Source organism: Dipodomys merriami, unplaced genomic scaffold, assembly GCF_024711535.1.
Source record: "Dipodomys merriami isolate MVZ:Mamm:240054 unplaced genomic scaffold, mDipMer1.0.p SCAF_42, whole genome shotgun sequence".
NCBI classification, from domain to species: domain Eukaryota; kingdom Metazoa; phylum Chordata; class Mammalia; order Rodentia; family Heteromyidae; genus Dipodomys; species Dipodomys merriami.
In genome coordinates, this window is record NW_027205826.1 from 12,481,653 (window position 1) to 12,505,592 (window position 23,940).

At 46.0% G+C, this 23,940-nt stretch overlaps 1 protein-coding gene across 2 annotated transcripts; it reads right to left on the minus strand.

Annotated features, from left to right (window-relative positions):
* Positions 1-203: 203 nt before the first annotated feature.
* Pctp (phosphatidylcholine transfer protein) lies at positions 204-23,251 on the minus strand. Of its 2 annotated transcripts, XM_069993245.1 has the most exons (6): positions 23,050-23,246; positions 10,094-10,211; positions 6,782-6,861; positions 4,676-4,847; positions 2,964-3,031; positions 204-1,585 (listed from the first exon to the last, which is right to left on the minus strand). In XM_069993245.1, exons 1-6 carry the CDS (start codon positions 23,188-23,190, stop codon positions 1,520-1,522), a joined length of 645 nt encoding a protein of 214 aa, XP_069849346.1. In that variant the 5' UTR covers positions 23,191-23,246; the 3' UTR covers positions 204-1,519. The 2 variants fall into 2 exon arrangements, with proteins under 2 accessions (XP_069849346.1, XP_069849347.1); XM_069993246.1 differs by lacking the exon at positions 2,964-3,031 and having other exon boundaries at positions 23,050-23,251.
* Between the last annotated feature and the right edge of the window lie 689 nt (positions 23,252-23,940).

Genomic DNA, 23,940 nt, shown 5'->3' on the forward strand with positions numbered 1-23,940 from the left:
GTGCAAGGGTTCTCAGTTCCCCACACTTCACATTCCAGTGCTGTGTAGAAGCAGCCTCTACTCCAAACAAGTGCCCCAGTCTGTCCTTGTATGTAAATGAGCTTAAAATACTTTTCTGTTCAAGTCTATGAGTTAGGCTGTCCATCAATTGCGAACAAAAGAGGCCTTACTGATTTGTTCTTACAAGAAGATTCTGAAAGAAGTTTAAATCACTCTGTGTTTATTCATTTTGGTACATCTTTCTTCCCAGAGAGAAAACATATGGTCTGAGGGACACCAATGGCTTTATATCCTGAATGTCCATGTCCATTCATCAAATTTGGTGTCAGTACGCAGACTGATTACAAATGTTCCCTGAGGTCACCAAGACTCTGCCTTCAGCCACAGCAGCAGTATCTTTCCCTAGCAAAAATTCAGAAGGAAATACAGTACTCTGAAGGTCATTTTGGTGGTTGAAGAGGTAGAATTCTTGAGCAAATAAAAAGTACAAAGTCAACCAAGCTACTAATTCCATTCTAGCTGCTTGTGAATTATTATTGTCTCTTCAACATCTCCAGATGTTCCAGAAGGGAAACTGAGGCATCAAGAGCAAAGATGCTTTGTGTGCAGTATAGCACTGACATGAGTAAGAAGGGACTGTCATGGAGCTGCAGAGAAAGATGCTGTATCACAGTACTGTGCACAAAGCAACTCTGTTTTTGATACCTCCATAAAACAGAGCCAAGAGGTACAGGCAGCCTTTCCCTACTGGCATACGGAAAAAAGAAAACTCTAGATATGGACAGAGGTGGGGTGGGATGGGGTGGTTATCATATCACATGCTCAGTCAGGCCTAAAGTGCTTCACACAATGGTCCAATGTCATAGCAGCTACTAATCCTTCAAATAGAACCAGGTCAAGACTTTCTGGATTCCTACCTTAAACCCCAGCCAATTTAAGTCAGCAAAGCAAAAGGCAAATGGACATCAGCCAATGTCTCCAGTGTTTACACACACACACACACACACACACACACACACACACACACACACACACACACACACACACACACACACACACACACACACACACACACACACACACACACACACACACACACACACACACACACACACACACACACACGGTCAGCTCTGAATAGAGGGACAGCTGTCAGCAGTCCCTCCTGAATTACAAGAAAGCACATTCTGGAAAGTTCCAACCTGGCTGAGAATGGCTGCCTTTACATTTTGTTTTCCTTCCTCCACCTACCATGGGTGCTTCTGTAACCTATTGAGTAATCCTATGTAAAATAGGCAAGCAGAGGTTTTCTTGTCCCTCATTCAATGGTGGAAGAAAGCAACCCCACCAGCCAGGGCAGTAAAAGGAGGAAGGAAGCCAGTGAGCCAGACATCAGGCAGATGTGCTTTGGGACATGTGCTAAAGGAAGTGCACTTCTCTGACGACAGAAATGTGAGGAAGGCTGAGCATCAGTGGATGGTGACACTTCCAAAGATGCAAGAGTTCCGACGAGTCTTTCTTATGATTTCTTGAGGTAGTTCTGACAAGCTTTTGCTGTGTCGTTTAAGAAATTTGGAACTCCATTCTGCAAAGGAAAAAAAATACCTTGTCATTTCTATGACTCAATTCTTTGGGATGGGCAAAAGGTTAAACAAAATGGCACTGGGCATAAGAAAGGCAATGGAGCCTTTAGGCAGATTTCAACACAACATTGTCTCAAATAATGAGGAAAGGAAAGACTCTAGCATAAGTAAGACCTGCAATCCCACCGACTCAAGAGATAGAGCAAGAAGGATCACAGTTTCAGATCAGTCTGGACCAAAAAAAAAAAAAAACCAAATAAAAAGTTAGCAAGACCCTACTCTCAAAAAATAAGCCAGGCCATCTGTAAGGCGGTAACCCCAGTTGAGAGATGGAGGTAGATAGGTAGGAGGATCAAGATCTAAAGCTGTTCTGGGCAGGAGCCCAAGACCATATCTGAAAAATAAACTAAAGCAGCACCCAAGTGGTAGAGCACATGTTCAAACCCAGGTAGCTCAGGGAAAAACAGAGAGTGTGTGTGTGCAGAGGACAGAAACTACTGCATATACTATCTTACATTTTTAGTTTTACTAATTAAAAGAGCTTTCTGAGACCTTTCTAGAAGAAAAAAAAAAAGCAGACACTGGAAATGGGGTTGAGTTAAAAATTGTGGAATTCTTCAAAAAAAAAAAAAAGTGAGAGGAAAAACTTGCTTTATAGACCTAGAACAGGCTAAGGCTTTGGCAATCAGAGTATAGGGTATCTTGCTATTTAATTAAGTGTTCCATATTATTCATTCCTGTTCTGTAGGGCAGGGGATACCCATCTCAATTATTAAAAAGCAAGAAATTTATAAATAGAACAAGCAAGTCATAGAGCCACGATTCAAAAATCACATCTGTGCAACTTCTCTCTCCTCGAAGCTGCTCAGCCTTCTCATCGTTCCTGTATGAAGCAGGTTGAAGGTCCCCATGATGCCAGGACCTCAGACCACCATGGCAATCCCTTCTTCCCACAGAAGAACAAAGCCACAGTGACAAAACTGGAGGCTTCCTTTAGGCCTGCACACATCCGGCTGTCTCCAAGCCCAGTTTGTTTGTCCTACACCTTCCTAAGCAGACATGGGGCCTGGGGGACTATTGTTCCTAGAGGGAGCACTCTATTGTTCGAAGGTTCCAGAGAGTGATCCTGGCAGGGTCTGGGGCCACTACCAGGGAGGGGCTGGCATTCCAAGCTACAGATTCTTTGTCTTTTGTTCCAGCCTTCATCCTGGGTATTGGCAAGCCCAGCCCTAACCAAAGTCACTCAACCAAAGTCTTCATAAAGGAGCCTCATTACGCCAGGGACAATGTGTCTCTTCAGCCTGACAGCTCCAGAGGCTAAGTCAACATTTGTCAAGCATACTTACCCCTCCCCACCCCCTCTGCCGCCCAGGATCTCACCTTGGCCGCCCAGTTAATGAGCCAGGACGGAATGTGGCCACCCGGGTTATCGAAGTAATACATGAAAACTGAAGGGGGGAAAAATGACAATTCAGAAAGGAGGGGGGAAAGCATCGGAAAAAGTGCAACAACAAAATGCCCACAGGTTTTGTATCATCAGACTCCAGCCCAGAAAGCACAGGGAAAGGTAGCAAGCACATATTCCCAAGTGAACCTTTCTCTACCCACTTACTTTGAAGGTATTTACACATAAGAATTCTTGAAAACAGCCACAGGCCTATTTTTCTACTATTTATTGAACATTTGGCAGGTGCTGGTCACTTGAACACTGAGTCTCTCATTTTTTGTTATCATCACAACCGAAAAGGAACTGGCAGAATGAATCTTATTTTATAAATGATGAACTGGAGACTCACGGAAGTCAAGGAGACAGACCTAACATGCAGATGTATGCTTCAGATTTTGCCTAGGACACAGGTCACACTCACTGCAATAAAGCAGGTGGCCACAAGCCCCAATCTGTACCCACACATCCCTCTTTGATGGGGGGGGGGGACACTAGAATTCAAGGTAGACAGGTCCTGAGTCTCTGCCTTTTTCTTTTTTTTTTTATTTTTATTTTTATTTATTTTTTTTTGGGTCCGGTCGTGGGGCCTGAACTCTGGGCCTGGGCGCTGTCCCTCAGCTCTTCAGCTCAAGGCTAGCGCTCTACCACTTGAGCCACAGCGCCACTTCCGGCTTTTTTCTTTTTGCTTATGTGGTGCTGAAGAATCGAACCCAGGGCCTCAGGCATGCAAGGCAAGCGTTCTACCACTGAGCCACCTTCCCAGCCCTGCCTTTTTCTTAAATGGAAGTCACATCTTCCAGTACATCTGCCCCGCCCCCCATCTTGTCCACACCCAGGCCTAGGCTATGTATCCACAGGATCAGCCAAAGTGACTTTCTAAACCATCTGGTTTACTTGTGGTGTTTTGTTTTGTTTTGTGGGTCTTGGAGCTTGAACTCAGGACCTGGGTGCTATCCCAGGGTGCCTCTTTGTGCTCAAGGGTAGCACTCTATCACTGGAGGCACAGCACCACTCCCAGCTTTTTTGAGTAGTTTATTGAAGATAAGTCTCACAGGGACTTTTCTGCCCAGGCTGGCTTCCAACCACAACCCTCAGATCTCAGCCTCCTGAGTAGCTACGATTACAGGCACGAGCCACCCATACCTACCTACTTATAGTGTTTTTTTTTTTTTTTTTTTGGGTCCGGTCGTGGGCCCGAACTCTGGGCCTGGGCGCTGTCCCTCAGCTCTTCAGCTCAAGGCTAGCGCTCTACCACTTGAGCCATAGCACCACTTCCGGCTTTTTTCATTTTGCTTATGTGGTGCTGAGGAATCGAACCCAGGGCCTAAGGCATGCAAGGCAAGCGCTCTACCACTGAGCCACCTTCCCAGCCCCTTATAGTGTTTTGATAAGGCAGGAGGTGGTAACAAAAACAAATTGGGTCACACTGAAACATGTACCTCAGGCTCTCTCCAAGTTTGGGGGCAGGGATAGGAGGGTAGGACCTCTCCTCCCCATGGCTGATCCAAGGCCTGCTTTGTCCCATGCCCTCCCCTGCCCTCTGTGTATATAACATGTATATGACATGCCTTCCAAGCAGCCCAGGCTTCCTGTTGGCCTGCGCTGGACGAGCTGCCAGATGTGTGAACTGCACCTCCGCTTTTACCTTTGCTCCCTTTCTTGCCATCGCTCTCAATGGCCAGGCTCTGCTTGTACTGCTTCACTCGGATCACACCCGACTTCTCAGGAAACTGAGGCACGGAGGTACTCTGAGCCAGGACCACATGGATCTTCCGTCCTTCCACCTCCATTTCTCGCTGCTGCCGGACGAAGACATACTGCATGGCCAGTCAAGGCACGCCAACACCAGCACAGCAAATGGGCAAGAGGAAGCCTCCTAAGTCAGAGGCAAAGCAGGGGTGGGGGATTCCGCACCTCCAGCATGGCACTTCTGTGCTCCTGGGTAAAGTAGTCAACCTCTCTGAGACTCAGTGTCCCAAGCTAGGGAAAGGTAGTGTTCTTGGTCATATTAGTCTCCAGGCAAGACTGCTCAGAGCAGGAGAAAGAGCCTGGGACAGAATAAATGATTGGTCATTTTTGTCCTGTTCTTAGAGCTATAATTACAGACATCTAGCAATCATATGAAATTGTTTCATCTCCATAGGTGTTTACAGATCAGCCACTAGCTCTGTTCCAGAAGATAATTATAACCTAAGAGACGTTGATACAAATGTCCCCATTCCTCAGACAGCAACTCTGAGGCTCCACGAGGAAAAGAAACGTATCCAAAGTTCCACAGCCCAGCTGAAATGAAAGAAACTGGCTGACTGAACTGACATCTGGCTACCTGTGATGTCACAGCCAGATGGGGCTCAAACATTAAATGAGTTCATTACAATTTCATAGGTTCAAATAAAAGAATGTGGGGTTTCAAACTAGCTGCCTAGAACGGTAAAAAAATAAAATAAAATAAAAAATAAAAGGGCTGGGAAGGTGGCTCAGTGGTAGAGTGCTTGCCTCGCACACATGAGGCCCTGGGTTCAATTCCTCAGCACCACATAAACAGAAAAAGCCAGAAGTGGTGCTGTGGCTCAAGTGGTAGAGTGCTAGCCTGGAGCTGAGGAGCTGAGGGACAGCGCCCAGGCTCAGAGTTCAGGCCTAGGACACTCTGGGGCAACACAGCTGCATTTGAGAAAACACAGTAACTGCACCTCCAGACACCTCCATGTGCCTACAGCCCCCTCCGCCCCTGCCCCGCTCCCCGGGGTCTGGATGGGGAAAGCTCTTCCATGTTTCTGGGAAGGCTGTTGCAGTCCTCCCTCTGGCCTCTGGCTCTTCTCTCCCAAGCCTTGAACTTTTTCCTTACAGCAAATTATTGTTCCAGTCGCTCCATAGCTTGCTTGGCTCATCACCAGACACTCCATGGACAACAAGTTACCTGATACATTGATTAAAACCTGGCACAGTACCTGTGTTCACCCTGTGGCCATGAGTTCACTAAGACCCAGAGAAGTGAAAGGCTGTTCTTCATGGTTAAACATGGTCTTAACTTGGGGTCCTTTGTTCCCAAACAACTGTTCTTTTTTATTGCACTGTTTCCTCTGGTCAATAAATTAATAGCCCTTAGAGACATACAGAAAAGCTAGGAAACTCATTTTGTTTTCTGGCCACCATAAAGTCCCTCCATTTCATGTGGCCACTTCATTGCATAAGCAAGGCAGTGGAGAGGCAGAGGCATACGCCCAGTGTCCAGAGCCAATAGTGAAGAGGACGGTGAGGTTGGAGGGGGAGGAGAGGATGGGGGAAGGGGGGAGTCAGCTGAGACAGGAGGGAGTCTTGAGGAGAGCAGAAAGTGCAGGAATGGGTGCCAGTGCCTGTATCCCATTCGTCTGCATGCCTGTCATCTGTTCTGTGGAAGGGGCTGGACCACTAGGCTTCATAAAGTGATCCTTTCAAGCCCCCAACTCCATGGGCCAACCATTTCCAGCCCAGGACAGTTTCTCCAGAGAGCATGAGCTGCCCTGTAGTGACCCTGTGATCAGACCCAGAAATCACACTTTGAGCCTCTGAGAAAAAAATTAGTCACACAAGAAGTCACAGTTCCAACAGATCCTCCCATAAAGACTGAAGACAGTATTGTCCACACAGCTGAAAAATGAGGTTTAGCTCACACATCAGCCAGGGGCCAAGAGCCTAGACCCCGCAGGAGCTGAGGGGGTGTGGGGGGGAAGGGGTGTGGAGGCATGGTAGGCTTTGAAGGATTGAAGGATACATCTCTGTTCGACATGGGGAAGGGGTACTTGACTTCCCAGTACACCACTGTCTTTCCATCGCATTCCTTTTCATAGAGCTCTACAGGAGAACAGAAGAAGTTAGTACGTCCGGAGTCTTCTGTGGTTTCAAGTCACAAGAAACCTGGATAGCCTCATCATGCATAATACACCACTAACTCATATTTTTTGTACTAGTACTGGGGGGGCTTGAACTCACGGCCTGGGTGCTGTCCCTTAGCTTTTTCACTCAAGCCTGATGCTCTCCCACTTGAACCATCCTCCTACTTCTACGTCTTTTGCTAACTAGTTAGAGATAAGAGTCTCTTGGGGAGCTAGGATTATAGGCTTGAGCCACCAGCACCTGGCAAATATATTTTTTAAAGTCTTGTAGTTTCATGACCACCAAAAGGACATAAAAATACAGCAAAAGCCAACAGAGCCCAAGAAAATTTGTAATGTGCACAGTATAAACAATATTCTGGGACACACTGCATTGAAAAGTTGTCGATGTGAAAAAACAAAAACAGCTAGAGGTGTTTTAATGAGTTAGCCACCAGATGGCACTAGAACACCAACAGTTTTGCTTTTGAGCCCTGCGTTCCTCAACAAGCTTTAACCCCTGGCAGCCAGAGGGAACGAATCACAGATTTTAGGTCTGGAGTGTTCAAAGGGCAAAGTCCCTCCTAAAAAGGTAGACAGTGGATGGGCTCTCTGGCTAACCCAGTTTCTTCCCATGATGCCTCAGCACCAGGGGATGAGATCCCGAGTGTTCATTCACCCCTTCATGCCAGGGTGTGCATACAGCAGCCAGCTGTTGCAGGGGGAGGCACACAGCCTCCTCGCTCCTGCCTCTCCCCTGCCAGGCTGTGTGGAGGGCTGCTACATAACTGTGTCAAGAAGAAACCTCAAAAGACTGCTCAGGGACCAAGGAGTCCCTAGGGGATAGGCTGACAGGGATGAAATAAGGGCTTATTTATTGATTTATTTTAATCTGTTGAAATCAGCCTGTTGATTAAGTGGCTGGTCATTGCATCAGTGTCACTGGAGGTCTGAAAGTAAGGGAAGAGTGGAGTACAGTTGCTTCTGTGCACTCCGCATCATGTCCCTTTTCTCTGCTAGCATCTTAACCATCTTCCAGGGCATCGCCTGCTGCCTGCTTCCCTATTTATTGACTGCAGGCTGGTCAGTACATCTGGGGCATAAGCAGGTTATGCAGTGATGTCAGGACTAGGAACGGACAAGGTGGCCACGGTGATCAGCTGGGGGATAGTAACAGCTAGCTGGGATCTTATCTGCACACCTGCCAAACTTTAGCCAAAAGGCTGTCATGTATTCAGTATCCGGAGGGACCAGAGCAAGGACAAGGACCTCAGGATTAAGCCATACTTCGATGGCTCATGCCTGTAATCCTCACTATTCGGGAGGCTATGATCTGAGGATCGTGGTTTGGTGCCAGCCTGGGCAAACCTGAGAGACTCTTTCTTATCTTCAATTAACTAGCAAAAAGCCACAGGGAACATGTGGCTTAAGTGGTAGAGTACCAGCTTTGAGCGGAAAAAAGCTAAGCAAGAGCATGAGGCCCTGAGTTCAGAGCTCCAGTACCAGCACACAAATACAAAAACTGTTCAAACAAGAGCCCGTCAGGACTGTTCCAGCTGCGGCTTCGCGGGGCGCCACAGCACCAGGGGCTGTGGCTGGGTAGCAGACATGAGAGGCTCTGCAATTGCTTTCCTTGAAGTCATATAACTTTAGCAGCCATGGGAAAACAAAGAGATTGTGTATGCTGCCTGCTTCCTCGTGCTGCTCTTTTCCAAACTCAAGCCACATGTGCCTCTCTTCAGTGGAATCTACTGGCAGAGTCTGTGTTACACAGCTGCTTCCTGGCTGCAGGCAGAGTAGGGCAGTCAGCCTGCTCCCTTGGAGATAGGTGAATGTCACAAAGCCCCTACCCAGGAAAGGTACTGGCAAACACTAGGTTGCCCTGGGCATGGCCATTACCACAGGGGTAAGCAGGTGCTCCATGCTGAACTCTGAGCCCATCCTGCACTCTGGCTGTACTTCCTAGGGGAAAGGAGAATGCTCCTTCCTCTGGGGTTATTTATGTATTTAGAATGCAAGTCCGATCACCTGGAGGATAGATTCCCCATTGAGAGAGAGAGAAAGAGAGAAAGCCAGACACTGGTGGCATCTGCCTATAATCCTAGCTACTCAAGAAGCTGAGCTCTGAGGATTGTGTGTGAAGCCAGCTGGGGCAGGAAAGCCCATGAGATTCACTTCTCCAATAAACTACTCAGAAAGTAGGGGTGCTGTGGCTCAAGTGGAAGAGCACTTGAGCACAAAGAAGCTCAGGCACAGTGCCCAGGCCCTGAGTTCAAGCTCCAAGACCAGCAACAAAGAGGGGGAGGGGGGAAGGATTCCCTTGAGAATCAGGTAACACCAAGGAAAACAGTTTAGAAATAGAGAAAGAAACATCCTGATAAAATTATGTGGTTCTCCAAAGGCAACTGTCCTAGACACCAGTAGCCCTTGACTTTTCAATGTGGAGCAATGAGCTCTTTTCTTACCTTATGCTATCTTGAACTGGCTTTTTGATTCTTGCAGCCAGGAGTCCTGGCTAAAGACTCCATGTACTGGGGCTGGCTCCCCAGCCTGATCCTGGATGCCTGGGAGGCCAGAGCCTCTCCCAGCTAAGGAACAGAAGGCTCCTCTGTTTAATGCCTGTCACAACTCTACATCTCCTCCGGGGGGAGCCTCATCCCTACAGCCCGGCGGCCATGCCCAGGTGCTTGGAGGCCTGGACCCTTCTTCTCAGTAATAATAGAAGAGTTGACTGTTGTTCCGGCCGACCCAGCAGCCTCAAGCCTAAGGTGGCTTCTGAAAGCACTGCTTAGTGCTTCCTGTCACCATTCATGCTGATCCCTGTACCTCGAATGCTCTCAAGCCACATCCCCTCTCCCCCCCGCACCCCGTACATGTATTCATGCCTCTTTAAAGGGAACTTTGATTCCACTTGCAATAGCACGTTTGAGTAGCACCGCCTGCGAGACCTTCCACGACCAGCATGGTACCTGGGCTATCATCCCACCGCAGCAGACTGAGCAAAGCTGCCCCAGTGCCAGCTGCAGACGGGATCCCAGGATGTCAGGAGCTGGTGCCAGAACCGCAAAGGCCCATTTCAACCGCACACATGCAAGACTTTTGTGCTACAATTTGAAAGGAATCACCAGCTAAGCAGAAATGATCTCTGTTCCTAGGATAAGCAAGAATACATTTGCTTCTCTAATTTTTTTTTTAAAGTATGCATCACTTACCTTTAACATACTGGTCCCACTCTTTCCTGTAGTCTAAGTCCATATAGACATCTGCAAGGAGAGATGGGCAGCAGTCTTCCAGAACACCAAAGACCTTATACTTATAAAGTCCAGAGGGCTACAGAAACAGAACAGAGAGAAAGAATCTATTGGGACCAGAGTTGAGAGGAAGCCAGATTCCCGCATCATAGGATAGACTGCTGAGGTCAGGTTTCATGCCACACCAAACATGGACTCCCTGTAGGCTCTTGGAAACACAAAAACTGTAAAAGCACATATGACCTGTGGTTTCATGGATCTTCTGTTTAACTGAGGGCATGATGGCAGGAGCAGTTCTGTCAGCCAGGAGACTTAAGTAGGAGGGAGGAAGGGTTGTGTGGGGGATGGTCCCTCGGCTGTGGGGGAAGGCGGTAGCGGGAGAAGGCACACAGGACAGGGCCTGTCAAAGGTGGACAGGAAGAAACTCTAGTGGGAGGGTAACACTTTCCAGGGCCTTGTGTTCTAGATGTTAACTAGTCACGTGATGATGTGGAAAGGCATTGCTGATAGGAGGAAAGGCCCTTGAGTCTCCTTAAAGAGCTTGGGGTATAGAGAATTCTAGATGGGAGGAAGAATGTTAAGAGCTGAAGTTAGGAGGTAGAGGGCCAGACAGCAAAAGATCCTGAAAACCAGGATAAGGGTAACTGGCTCATTGTGGTTACTATGGAAGAACTAATGAATGGCTTCAGAGGTGGGGAACATCTGGCCCACGGGCCCTCAAGGTCTCCAAAAGCATCTGGTCTGGTCCTACGATGGCAACTGTAGGCAGGTCTAGGTACTTTTTTCTTAACAACATAAATTTATATAGTAAATAGCTCATAATAATAACAAATTTTGGGCTGGGAAGGTGGCTCAGTGGTAGAGTGCTTGCCTTGCATGCATGAGGCCCTGGGTTCAATTCCTTAGCACCACATAAGCAGAAAAAGCCAGAAGTAGCACTGTGGCTCAAGTGGTAGAGCGTTAGTCTTGAGCTGAAGAGCTGAAGGACAGCACCCAAGCCCAGAGTTCAGGCCCCACAACTGACAAAAATAATAAAATAATAATAATAACAACAACAACAAATTTTGAAGGAAAAGCAAAGAACATTCAGAGAATAATTTCCCCATCCCTAAGTAGAACAAACAGATCTGATGAGGCATGTACTTTACATGTGACTGTCTCTGATTAGTTTTTTGTTTGTTTGTTTGTTGTTTTGTCAGTCGTTGGGCTTGAACTCTGGGCCTAGGTGCTGTCCTTCAGCTCTTCAGCTCAAGGCTAGCGCTCTACCACATGACCCACAGCACCACTTCCAGTTTTCTGGTGTTTTATTGGAGATAAGAGTCTCTGACTTTCCTGCCGGGGCTGGCTTTGAACTGCAATCCTCAGTCAGATCTCAGTCTCCTGAGTAGGTAGTATTACAGCATGAACCACCGGCGCCCAGTTTAGCATTTTTTTTTTTAAGATTTTAAAGATGATTTTTGCTGCTTGCTAGAAAATAGATCAGAAGCAATCAGAAATGGCTTCAAAAGCCAGTGCAGTGGTTCAGCTAAGAGTGATGTTCATTCCTTTCTGTTGTGTTTGTCCATTTATCTGTCTTTGAGAGGGGAAAGGAAAGCACAGGAATGGAGGGACAAAGGGTGAACAAATGCAGGAGTGGTGCTCACAGGACACCATGTGGAACATGAACTGTACAACTTATGGGTGGGGATGGGAAGGAAAAACTCAGAGAGCAAGGGAAGGGGTGACACTGCCCAAAAAGAAATGTACTCTTCACCTGACTCATGTGACTGTAACCCCTTTGTAAATCACCTTTATCATCACAATCAAAAAAAATTAAGAAAGAGATGGCCGTGACTGTGTCAGGAAGTTAACAGCAGAGGTTTACAGATGTATTCTGGAGACAGGACTTGCGGATAGGACTGACTGAGCGAGAAGAGACAAGAAAGAATCAAGGAGGGCGTTTTCTGGGACACTGTGTCGGTGGGCATGCCTTCTCTAACATGGAAGAAACTGGAGAACAGGTGATCTGTGGGCCAGGAGGCCTAGAAAGTTGCATTTGGGGAGTTTGAGATGCTCATTAGACATCCAATGTTATGTCCTTAGGTAGAGTTCTGGAGAGAAAGGTTATATTTTAAATATCTACAGAGTATAAAGAAAGAAAATATTTTTTAAAAAATCAATTCCAAGCAGAGAATTTTTCAACAGCTTCTTTTCGATTATGTACAAAGGCAGACTATATACAAAGGGAAGAAACATCTGCTCGGAATCATACTAGTTTCCTTTGTTCAGAAAAAGGCATTTCTGGATACGAAGGACAAGAGTTTCCTGGCCTTCATCTTAGTCTACATCTTTGCAAGGGTCTGGGCTTGAGCTGGCTCCGTTACACCTGTCACTCTCTGGACAAGGGCAGTGTATAATTCTTAACCTTCATTGTGCTTAAAGGCTGTATGGTTAAGTGTAAATCAAAGGTTCTTACATTAAAATCAGTGAAAACAGCAGGCAAAGAACACAAACCAATGAAGAGCTGTCAGAAAAGTTCCTGCTTCCACGCCTTGCTAAGGGGCAGGGGGACGGGGGGGGGGGGGGGGCGGGGATCCTGTAACCACTTGCAAAAGAAGCCATCTTCTTTCTTTCAATACTGGAGGCTGATATGAAGTTAAGGGAAGGACATGGTGATTCCTTCCAGAGGGCCTCAGCATCAAGAGTCTCCAGCTAAAGTGGCATCATCCATGGCAAAGCACATTCCAGCTGAAAAATCCCAGAAGAAGGAGAAGGAGAAGAAGAGGAGGAGGAGGAGGAAGAAAAAAGAAAAATGGAAGGGGAAATTGAAATTGATTCTATAAGGATCTAGCAGGTGAGCAAACCCATAGCTTGATAACAAGTCTCCATTGATGGGGACTTAAGACTCCTCCCTTGTCCTGTCTGCCCTCTGTGCTCACATTCGGAACATGGCTAAGGGTTTATACACAGTCACGCATGTACTCCCCTACACACACCATGTGTTTCCATCAACAGGAAGAGAGACAATTAGCAACTTGTTCTATATTGTTGAGTTCCTAGTCTATGCACGCTGGGCAAAAGGAGAACCTACGTGTTATGATAGTGATCTCCCCAGTCTCCCATGGTTTAGCTTGGGATATCTGCAGAAATGAATTACAACAAACTGTTTCCTTAACTGAGGTCCCTTCCCTTCCTGAACGGGGTTACAGCCCTTCATGACCCCAGTCCTATCTTAGCATAAAACAAGAGGAACAGAAGAACAGAAAGCCTTCTAGGAAGAGAAAAATAGAAGGGCCCTGGTTTGCGTGAATTCAGAAGAATGAACTATTGTGACAACTTCCTTTAAACAACCTTTTCATGGCAGAAGTGAGCAAAGCCAGACCCCCAGAGGAACAAAGTTCTGGGTAACACCTTTCCTAGTCCAGAAATACGACATTCTTTGCCAGTGCTGAAATAGTACAGCCCACATGGCTGGGTCTAAGCACTTTTTCACCCGTGATTTCTTTCTAAATAGGCTCTCAGCAAACACATTCTTCTTAATTCATCTTCAAAATAGTAAGGTGAATTTTCAGTAAATATAAAAGCAGTTTCTAAGCATTATAGGAAAACTTGAAAAGCATTTTAAGTTATATTTAAACCCATAATCCACAGCTACTATTGATCATACTGGATTTCTTTGAAGGGAATAAAAACTAATCTATGGGACCAAATAGAAATAATATGGTACAAACAGCTGCTACTCTTATTTATTTTTAACTCCATGATATGCTGAAGCTCTGGAGAATTGAATGGAACTGAATTATTCCTCAAAGATACTTGTTTCCAGATATTTGATGCACATATTTCCAGAGTAAGCATAGAATACTTGGTCAAATTTTCTAATTTTTATCCATTAGAACAGTGTCTTTGGAGATGAATGTTTGGGTTACATGCACTAATATTTTAGGTTATTTATACTTTCCATAAACCTTTAGAAAAGGTGTACTGAGCGTGGGCTGGGAATATACAGCCTGCCAGGACGAGGGCTCTGGTCTGCATGAACAATTTGATATAGAAAGGGCAAAGTTCATAGTACTGATGTGTAAGACCTCTTTAATATAGGAGGTACTATTCCTTTGTAAGATTTTTTATATATGTTTTTCCAAAATTACTAACATTGCAGCAAATGACTCCAAATTAGCTTTCTCAAGAGACTTGTCTTTTTCCCTGAAGTTCTTCCCCAAACCACCTTTAAGGAGTATCTCAAATGGGGCACTGGTGGCTCATACCTATAATCTTAGCTACTCAGGAGGCTGAGATCAGAGAATCACAGAGAAGCCAGCCAGGGAAGGAAAGTTCAGCAGGCAAAAAGCCAGAAATGGAACTTGTGGCCCAAGTTCAAGGCCCTGAGTTCAAGCCCTTGGGCCAGCACAAAATAAAAAGAGCATCAGAATTTCCTTCTCTACAGAAAAATATATAGGGTACTTTTCTAATGTTCTCTTTATAAGACATTGACTTTCCTAAATTCCAAATAGTGAAAGGATTACATTGGTGGTAGACCATTAACCAATACCATTTGCAGAATAAATTACCAAAAGAAGCAGAAGCACTGATATGTTATAAATCCCTTCTTCCTTTCTAAGAGAATTTCTTTAGAGAATGTGCACAGATAATAACTTTTCTAGTCTCCTGTGCAGGTAGGAAAGCCACATTCTCTGTTCTGAACATGGATAGGATTATTTTGAGCTACAGCAACTATTCTGTGATCAAGAGGCAAAAAAATAAAAGAAGGCAATAGAAAGACTCAGGGTTGATAGTATCACTGATTAGCCAAATCAACACCTGCTTACCTCTGAACTGTTAGGTCAAAAAACTAAATAAAAACAATTCTAATGGATACAGTGTTGAATTGAACCTTGTCATCTTGGGAAATGGTGAGGGTTAAGAAACTCCCCTCCCAACACAAAGATGAATTGCCTATGGATCTCTGATCATACAAAATATGAACTCCAGGAAATGGAAACAACAGGTTTTGTTGCTGTTTTCACTTTTCTTTTTGTCTTGTTTGTTCATTTTTCTGTGGGATGGTAAGGGGAGACACAGAAATGTAGGGGAAAAGAGTAAACAAAAGCAGCAATGGTACTCACTAGACACTGTGTTGAAAATGAACTGTACAACTTCTAGGTGGAGATGTTAGGAAAAATTGAGAGAGTGCCAGGGAAGGGGTGACATTGTCCAGAAAGGACCAGGTGTCAATGGCTCACGCCTGTAATCCTAGTTACTCAGGAGGCTGAGATCTGAGGTTTACAGTTCAAAGCCAGCCTGGGTAAGAAAGTCTGAGACTCTTATCTCCGATGTACCACCAGAAAACTGGATGTGGAGCTATGGCTCAATGTGGTAGAGTGCCAGCCTTGAACAAAAAGAGCTCAGGGACAGTGCCCAGACCCTGAGTTCAAGCCCCATGACTAAAAACAGAAATGTACTCTTTACCTGCCTTATGTAACTGTAACCTCTCTGTATATCACATTTATAAGAATAAAATGTTTTTAAAAAGAAACTCTCCTTCTATTCTTTCCATAAAAGGGCTTCCTGCAAAGAAAACCCTTCCCTACATGATTCAGAAAATACCTGGAAAACACCCTCCACATTTTTTCTTTTTAATTTTATTTTACTATAAAGATGCTGTACAGAGGGGTTACAGTTACATGAGTAAGGCAATGAGGACATTTCTTGTCAAGCATTGTTACCCCTTCCCTTGACTGTCTTTTTTAATCATTCACATAGGTCTTTGGGAGGCTAAGAATGAGAGGATCACAGTTTGAGGCCAGCCCTGGCAGAAAAGCTTGTAAGATTCTTTTTCAACAGACAGGTAGGCATGCAGTGTGCCCGTTATGCAAGCTGTAAGGGAAAACCTAACATAGTGGGGATCACATCCAGGTGCATATCCAGGCAAGAAGTAAGGCTCTATGTCAAAAATAACCAGTCAAATCAGGGCTGGAGGTATGGCTCAGTAATAAGAGTACCTAGCAAGCAGGAGGCCTTGAGTTCAGATTCCCAGTACTACCAATGTATGCATGCATACACATATACACATATTTACATGTGTATACATACTTACACGTGTATACATGTATACATGTGTGTACACATACATCAGAGAACTTCTCAGGAGAGCGTAAACTCTCCAAAGGAGTCCCACATCTGAACACCGGAGAGAGTCCGTTTCACACAGATGATGATTTCATCTAAAGATTCTTTTTCCCCCCTCACTCTCACCTTTTAATTTCTATTGCTGCTCATCTCTACAAAACCCTTCTGGCTCTGACTTCACCTCTCAAAATGTCAGAACTTAGTTAATGGTCAGTGGTTCTTTTTTTTGTCAGTCGTGGGGCTTGAACTCTGGGCTTGGGCGCTGTCCCTCAGTTCTTCAGCTCAAGGCTAATGCTCTACTACTTGAGCCACAGCACCACTTCTGATTCTCTGGTGGTTTACTGGAGATAAGAGTCTCACAGACTTTCCTACCAGGGCTGGCTTTGAACGGTGATCCTCAGATCTCAGGCTCCTGAGTAGCCAGGATTACAGGCATGAGCCACCGGTGCCCGGTTTGGTCAGTGGTTCTTGATGTGTGGTCCCTGGACCAGCAGCTTTGGAATCACTCAGCAACTGGTGAGAACTATAATATGAAGTAATACAAAAAGTAACACACACACACACACACACACACACACACACACACACACACACACACACACACACACACACACACACACACACACACACACTGTAAACGCTCATGCCTCAGATCAAATCCACTGAGGGTATGGCTCATATGGTAGAGTACTTGCTAGGAAAATATGAGGCCCTGAGTTCAAACTAAAATACCACCAGAAGAAGAAGGAGGGGGAGGAGGAGGAGGAGGAGGAGGAGGAGGAGGAGGAGGAGGAGGAGGAGGAGGAGGAAGAGGAGGAGGAGGAGGAAAAGGGGGAGGAGAAAAATAACCTGAAGATGGTCAACTCTGATTTTTTTTTAAACACTTGATTCTCATGCACACTCAAATGTGAGAACTACTCTGCCCCATGGCATTTCATCTAGTGTTCTTCATAATCCTGAAAGGTAAGCATTATCCTGAGTGGACAAGTAACTGGCCAACCTCACCTAGCTAGTACGTAGCCTGGCTCCCGGACACTCAGCTCTGCTCGCTGCAGTGCTGGGGCCTTCTGACTCTCAGGAGAACAAGAACAGCCCGGCTCAGGCCAGCAGGCTAATTTGAATCTCTGGGGAAGCTTTAGCGATGCGGTCACTGTTGGATAACATTTGATTACGAATAAAACTCGGTTACAGCAATGGCAAGAACAGAATAGCCAAACACCATCCATGAAGGGGGCACAGTCTAAAAAAGCCATCAAAGCCCCCCTCCCCACCCCAGCAGTTAAATCCAAGTCCTCACTGTGAGGCCTGGTGTTGGTTTTTGAAGGTCCCAAATATGCTACTGCCCTGAGATACAATTTCCTCTGTATTTCTGACCCAGATATTTGCAGGACTTAACCGATCACTTCGCTTGTGTTCCCACCCAAGTGTTGCAGCCTGCTTTCCCAGACTCCTTTCCCTGAAGCACTATCACGTCATACACCTCTCCCCCTCCACCTAACCCTTGCCATGAATGCCTTTTTCCCTCTCAGTTCTCTTCGCCACATGCGTTCAGGCACATCTCATTACCTAGGATGGGGCTCATTCTGAATATTCACGACTCTAGTTTATGTTGAAGAATTCATTCGTTGAAGCAGCACTCCCATCTCCCTTGGCCACCACGCACCCCTGCATCCCCAAGCCAGCAGCAGCACACAATGATGGTGAATGACTCTCTCCTGAATGAAGGAGAATGGAACAGAGCTGGAGTTTGGACCCAGGAAGACTTGACTCCAAAATCTGTTCCTCTTTCAAACCAAGCATACAATAGAGGCTTACAGTAGAGGTAGAAATATATGCTTTTCCAACCAAAACACTCCAAGCTGCTTCCCAAAGGCCTGAGACATAGAGTCACTTCATTGAGTAGAAGCAAATAAGACATTTAGCAACTTGCTCCTACCAACACCATCTGACAGCCTTGGTCTGGTTTCAATCAGCCTCCAGGGGGAAAAAAACAAAAACAAAAACAAAACCAGAGCTCGGGCCTCCCAGCAAGCTGCATATTTGAGAGTAAGTTTTGCAAAGTAGATTGATTCATGCTGGTTACTATCTACAAAGTCTTCTGTGACCCACTTAATGACTCTGGGCCTCATTTCTATATATAAAGTAAGAAAATAAGCTCATCCCTGGTTCTCTTCCAGAATTATTTGGAGGGGGTCTTACATGTAGTAACATTGTATAAATTGCAGCATTGTATACAGGTACTTTACTGCCAAGATAACATAGAGCCAAGACAACACAGAGAGGGGTAAAAAAAGAGTAGAAAAAAAACGGAATGGACTTAAGAAAGAAAAAGAGAAGTGAAAAAAGAAAGAGATGATGGTATTGGATGAGTGGCTTTCTAAATATGTACTTGAATGGCTTAACAGAAAAGAAAGCTTAAAATATATTAAAATCTTGTAGAGCAAAAAGTTACCTTTTGTCCCAGGAAAGAATTTAGAATTGCTAGTGTCTACTTAGAAAAAAAAAAGGATACAATGAGATACAACATTAAAATTTCAAATATAATTTATAACATTGAAAACTTAAGGGCCTGTAGTTTTATTTTAGTCCTCTCAAAATATACTTCATCTAGACACCATCGCAGTTTTGGTGAGAGGTTTTCTGTCTTGATTTTAGGATTTTTATTTTTTATTTTTATTTTTTTGTCGATCATGGGGCTTGAACTCTGGGCCTAGGCCCTGTCCCTGAGCTCTTCCGCTCAAGGCTAGCACTCTACCACTTGAGCCACAGAATCACCTGTGGTTTTCTGGTGGGTTATTGGAGATAAGAGTGTCAAGGACTTTCCTGCCCAGGCTGGCTTTGAATACGATCCTCAGATCTCAGCCTCCTGAGTAGCTAGGATTAACAGGCATGAGCTACCAGCACCCGGCTACAGTTTTGGTTTTTTCCCACACCTGTTTGAAGACCTGTCAAATAAGGAGCTCCAAGAAGCTGTACAGCTGTCCATCTCCCTCTGTATAGAAAGCCAAGCAGGGGGACATCAGCAACCATTTGAGTGCCACATGTGGCAAGAAGGACCCATAAAGGCTATTGATCCAACCAATGCTAACAACTTCTTCCTAGCTAAACTGCCGGTGTCCTCAGGGAAGTAACACGGTATTACATCCACAGGATAACATTTAAGCCCTTGAAGACTCTCAGTAAAGGCTGAGTGAGTGATATAAACTAAGAGTCTTTGGTCTCTTTTTTAATATTCCCCAGTTATTAGAAATGTCCTCCACTTATGATGCCCCATTTCACATTTGGGAAGCTTCTTTTGGCAAAGAGTTTGTGTGATATAGGAAGAAGAACAAGCTCTTCATGGGCAGAAGGATATGTCACTTACCCTCCCTGAACTTCCACTTCCTTGTTGGTATAAATGGAAGATAGTGGAAGTCCATGGTAATCGGAGGTGAGCTGGGAATACACTAGTTTAGGGTATCTACCAAGCAGTGTTTGTCTTCTCTACAGAAATGCACAACAAGGTTTAAAGCTCAAATCTGAAGCCAGATATCTGAGTTCAGATCCTAGGTCAAATCTTGACCAACCAACTTCATCTTTCATTTCCATATAGGTTAACAGGTGACAAGCACAGTTTCTTATCATTAGGTTAATGCCAGAATTGAGTAAGTCAACATTTGCAAAGAACTTGGTGCCTGGCTGATAAGAAAGCATGCAACAAATCTACTGCAGTGGCTTAATAATTCTGTAATCAACAGAGCCACTGAGAGGGTAGCAATAAGACCAGAGTCTTCCTATCAGATGCTTGATGCACAGGATACAGGAAGAGTAAAGAGGTGGGAGGTCAAGAAACTAGCCAAGTAGGTGCTATGATTCTGGGTAGGAGGTAGTTAAGCACTAGTTCAAAGGCAAAGACAGCTGGGTGCTTGTGGCTCAGGCCTGTAATCCTAGCTATTCAGGAGGCTGGGATCTAAGAATCATTTTAAAGCCAGCCAGGGCAGGAAAGTCTGTGAGACTCTAATCTCCGATTAATCACCAGAAAACGAGAAGTGGAGCTGTGGCTCAAAATGCTAGAACACTGGCCTTGAGCTCAAAAGCTCAAGGACAGCCCCAAGCCCTGAGTTCAAGCCCCAGCCCCACAATAGAAAGAAGGAGGAGGAGGGGGGAAAGGAACTAGACACTAGATATTTCTGAGCAGCTAAGTAGGAGAACTTAGTACATGTTTTCATGTGGTTGGTAGGGATAATGCAATAATCACAGAGAAGGTAATTTTGTCTGCCAACATGTGCATTTTCACACTGAGGTATTTGTTCTAGAGTTTCAACTGCCTCTCTTAGGCTGTATGCGTCTTGATCATCTTATGGGAAACAATGGTCTTGCAGAGTTGGTGGGTCACTGCCACCCTTATGGAAACACAACAGCAGTAAAGGAACATGTGTTCCTCTGGGTGTGATGGAGCACCATCAGTGAAAACATGACCACTTCCAGTTCTTTCCATCCCTTAAAGCTGTAGGTGAATCTATGAGGACAGCCGCAGGCTGATTATCATCAGGAGATGAATGCCCCTAAAATGCAAGAGACCTACCAGGGAATTTCACACCCAGAGTCTGGTCAGTGATATTCACTGGAAAAAACAACAAAAATCATGACACTTCATCCACATTCACCATCTGCTTTGTTGGGGTCATTTGTAAAGTATTTAAGTTAGCATTCTGGTCTAGTAATAGGGAGAGGGAGGGATTGTCTTAAAAGCAAATGTATTTTTTTTTTTGAGAGGTAACTTCTTCATAGCAGCAGTATTTTCTACTTAGTTACTTAGCCTTGGGGTATGTTGCTTGCAAGGGGGCTGGTTCTGTGCATTGTAGACTTATGCACAGCTGTCAATGATTGTCCCATGACTGACAAATTTGACTTGAACCTGGTAACAAACCATGTGAGGAGTTGGGTTTCGACTCCTTGTTCAACAGTTAAAAACTCTACTGAAAAAAAGGCTTGTTTCCTGTTTTAAAATGTAAAGCTATACATTTAACATACACTAGAAGGTACTTTAAAAAGCATTCACATGTTTCAGATTCATTAGATGATGAAGCTTCCAAGCCTACCGCTGCTCAGACCTTCACGGAGTATTGCTTTGCCCCTCCAGGCATATGCCTTCCATCCTTGAATTTGATATGGAATCAGGTGAGCATTAAAGTACCTTCCCTCTCTAGCTCTCAAATAATCTGGTCTTCTGCCCGGAAACCTTAATTTCACTTAACTTACCTGCCTGTAACTTATAACCTATAGGCCACGCTGTGTCTGTTACACAGGTGTAACTGATAGACAAGTCTCTGATGACAGTCTAAGGTGCAATACCACATGCCCACCAGATAGCTACCTGGTTCCAACTATTTCCAAACTGACAATTACTTAATAACCAACTCTATTCCCCTACAGCTCTTGTGTAGTGAAGTTTCCTACCTGCAACGTCAGAATCAAGTTATCAACTGTAATTGTGAAGGCATGTCAAGTTTCCTAACTGCAACTTCAGAATCAAGTTATCAACTGTAACTGTGAAGGCATGTCAAGATCCATGGCTCATGCCTGTAATCCTAGCTACTCAGGAGGCTGAGATCTGGAGTTTGAAGCCAACCTGGACAGGAAAGTCCATGAGACTCTTGTCTCAAATTAATCATTAGAAAACTGAAGTGGGGCTGTGGTTCCAAGTAGTACAGCACTAGCGTTGAGCAAAAAGCTCAGGGACTGTACCCAGGCCTGAGTTCAAGCACCACAAAAGAAAAATGAGAGGGGGAGAGAGAGAGGGAGACAGAGGGAGAGACAGGAAAGAAGAAAGGAAGGAAGGAGGAAGGAAGGAAGGAAGGAAGGAAGGAAGGAAGGAAGGAAGGAAGGAAGGAAGGGAGGGAGGGAGGGAGGGAGGGAGGAGGGAGGGAGGGAGGAAGGAAGGAAGGAAGGGAGGGAGGGAGGAAGGAAGGCAAGGGAAGGCAAGGAAGGAAGATCTGGTCACTAAACTCCTGGAGATCAGAGATCACAGTAGGTCTTGCTCGGGCTGCTAGCCTTAGCTATTCCCTTTACTTGCATCTAAGCCCTAGGATGTTCCTCCTCCCTCGCCCCCTAAACATCCATCACCCCACTCACCAGTAAGATATGTCCCCCTGTAGGTTTGTCCCCCTACAAGGCCTAGGAGTGGGCTGATGCTCATTTCAGCATTGTCATTTCCTCCTAACAAGCAACTTTCCGCGTTGCACTGTCCCCAGCCTGACTGGAAACCCCCAGTCACCTGTTGTGTTCTCAGCTGTTTGCTTTCAGAGGCCTTTTGTACACTTGTGACAATAAACCCCCTCACGGCCCAGACTGCTGACTGCCCAGTAGTCACATGCTCCCAAAAGCTGGCTCCCTGTGGTTGGACGCCATGTTGACACTCAGAGGACCTGGGATTCGTCCTCACCTGGTTATAATGTCTCTTGTGTTTAAAGTGAACGGAGCCCGGACACATCTGAGCACCTTCAACTAGAAAAAGAGCTCCGATGCCCCGGCCAAGGGGAAGAGCCCCCAGGCCTGCAGCCAGAGAAGCAGCCCCGGGGGCCTCGGGACCTTCAATTCGGTTTGGGGCTAGTTCCACAAACTGTCACACAACCGCCAACATTCAGATTAGCTCCTCACTCTCCGCGATCGGCTGCGGGCAAAGCCGCCAGGGGTCCCGCCCAGCGCTCCGGGAGTCTCCGCCCCGCGCTGCGGGGGACCCGCGGGCCGGCCGGGATCTCCCGCCCGCGGGGGCCGAGCATCGCCCGCGGAGCTCCGACCCCGAGCTCCTCCAGAGGGCTGGCAGCTACCTGGTCCAACAGCCGGTAGATGGTGATGCCCGAGGCGTCCACCAGCAGCTGCCAGTCGGCCCCGGCCAGGGAGGGCTCTTGGAGCTCAGCGATGGCCTCCCGGAACTGGTCCTCCGAAAAGCTGCACTCAGCCAGCGCCATCCTTCCGCAGCCCGGGCAACTCCGCCCGCAGCACTGTGCGGCCCCGGTGTGGCCTCCGGGGCGGGCTGGGGAGGGGGAGGGAGGGGCCGGCGGCAAGGTGGCTGCCACCTGATTGGCAGGGAGCAGAGGAGAAGGCGGGACTTAAGGAGGAGTTAGTCGGGCTGAGGGCGTGGCCTGGGGGCGGATCTGAAAGTGGGCGTGGCTGATCCTGTAGTTCCCAAGGTTGGCCTAAGTAAAACTAAAGAAAACTTGGAGTTGATCTGGGGGAAGAAGGGAGAGTTAAAGTGGGGAAACTTCTGAAAGGAAGACACTGAAGTCACCTTGAAGAGGGATACTGCTATCAGGAGCACATCCCATACTCTACCAAAACTGCCTGGGTTGTTTTTGCTTTTTTGTTTTTTTTCCTGAAGAATGTAAAACGGATCTCTTTGAGATACAGAGGTGATATGCTAGAATAAAATTGCTCTTCTGCTTTGCGTTTAAAATGTTATTTTGAGAAAGGGACCCGTGGTACTCATGAAGAGATGAGAAAAGTCCAAGGGAGAAGGGGGGGGGAGGGATAGGGAAGGAGAAGGGAATGGGAGAGTAGGAAGGGGGTGGGGGAGGGAGAGAGGAGACAGAGTCCAGTCCATAAAGGATCTGTAAGGCTAAAATCTGAAAAGGAAAAAATATAATCTTTCAGATACCTCGGTGTCTATCCAGAATTTCTGGTTTGCATAATTTAGATCTTGGTGCAACACAAAGATCTTT

What these genes read in the sequence shown, in the direction of transcription:
- Pctp (XM_069993245.1), bottom strand. Translation starts at nt 23,190, where the DNA reads ATGGCGCTGGCTGAGTGCAGCTTTTCGGAGGACCAGTTCCGGGAGGCC. An exon ending in TCCCCATGTCGAACAGAGAT is followed by an intron (nt 4,848 to 6,781) that starts GTATCCTTCAAT and finishes CTGGCCATGCAG; the next exon opens with TATGTCTTCGTCCGGCAGCA. An exon ending in TCATTAACTGGGCGGCCAAG is followed by an intron (nt 1,586 to 2,963) that starts GTGAGATCCTGG and finishes TTTCCTTTGCAG; the next exon opens with AATGGAGTTCCAAATTTCTT.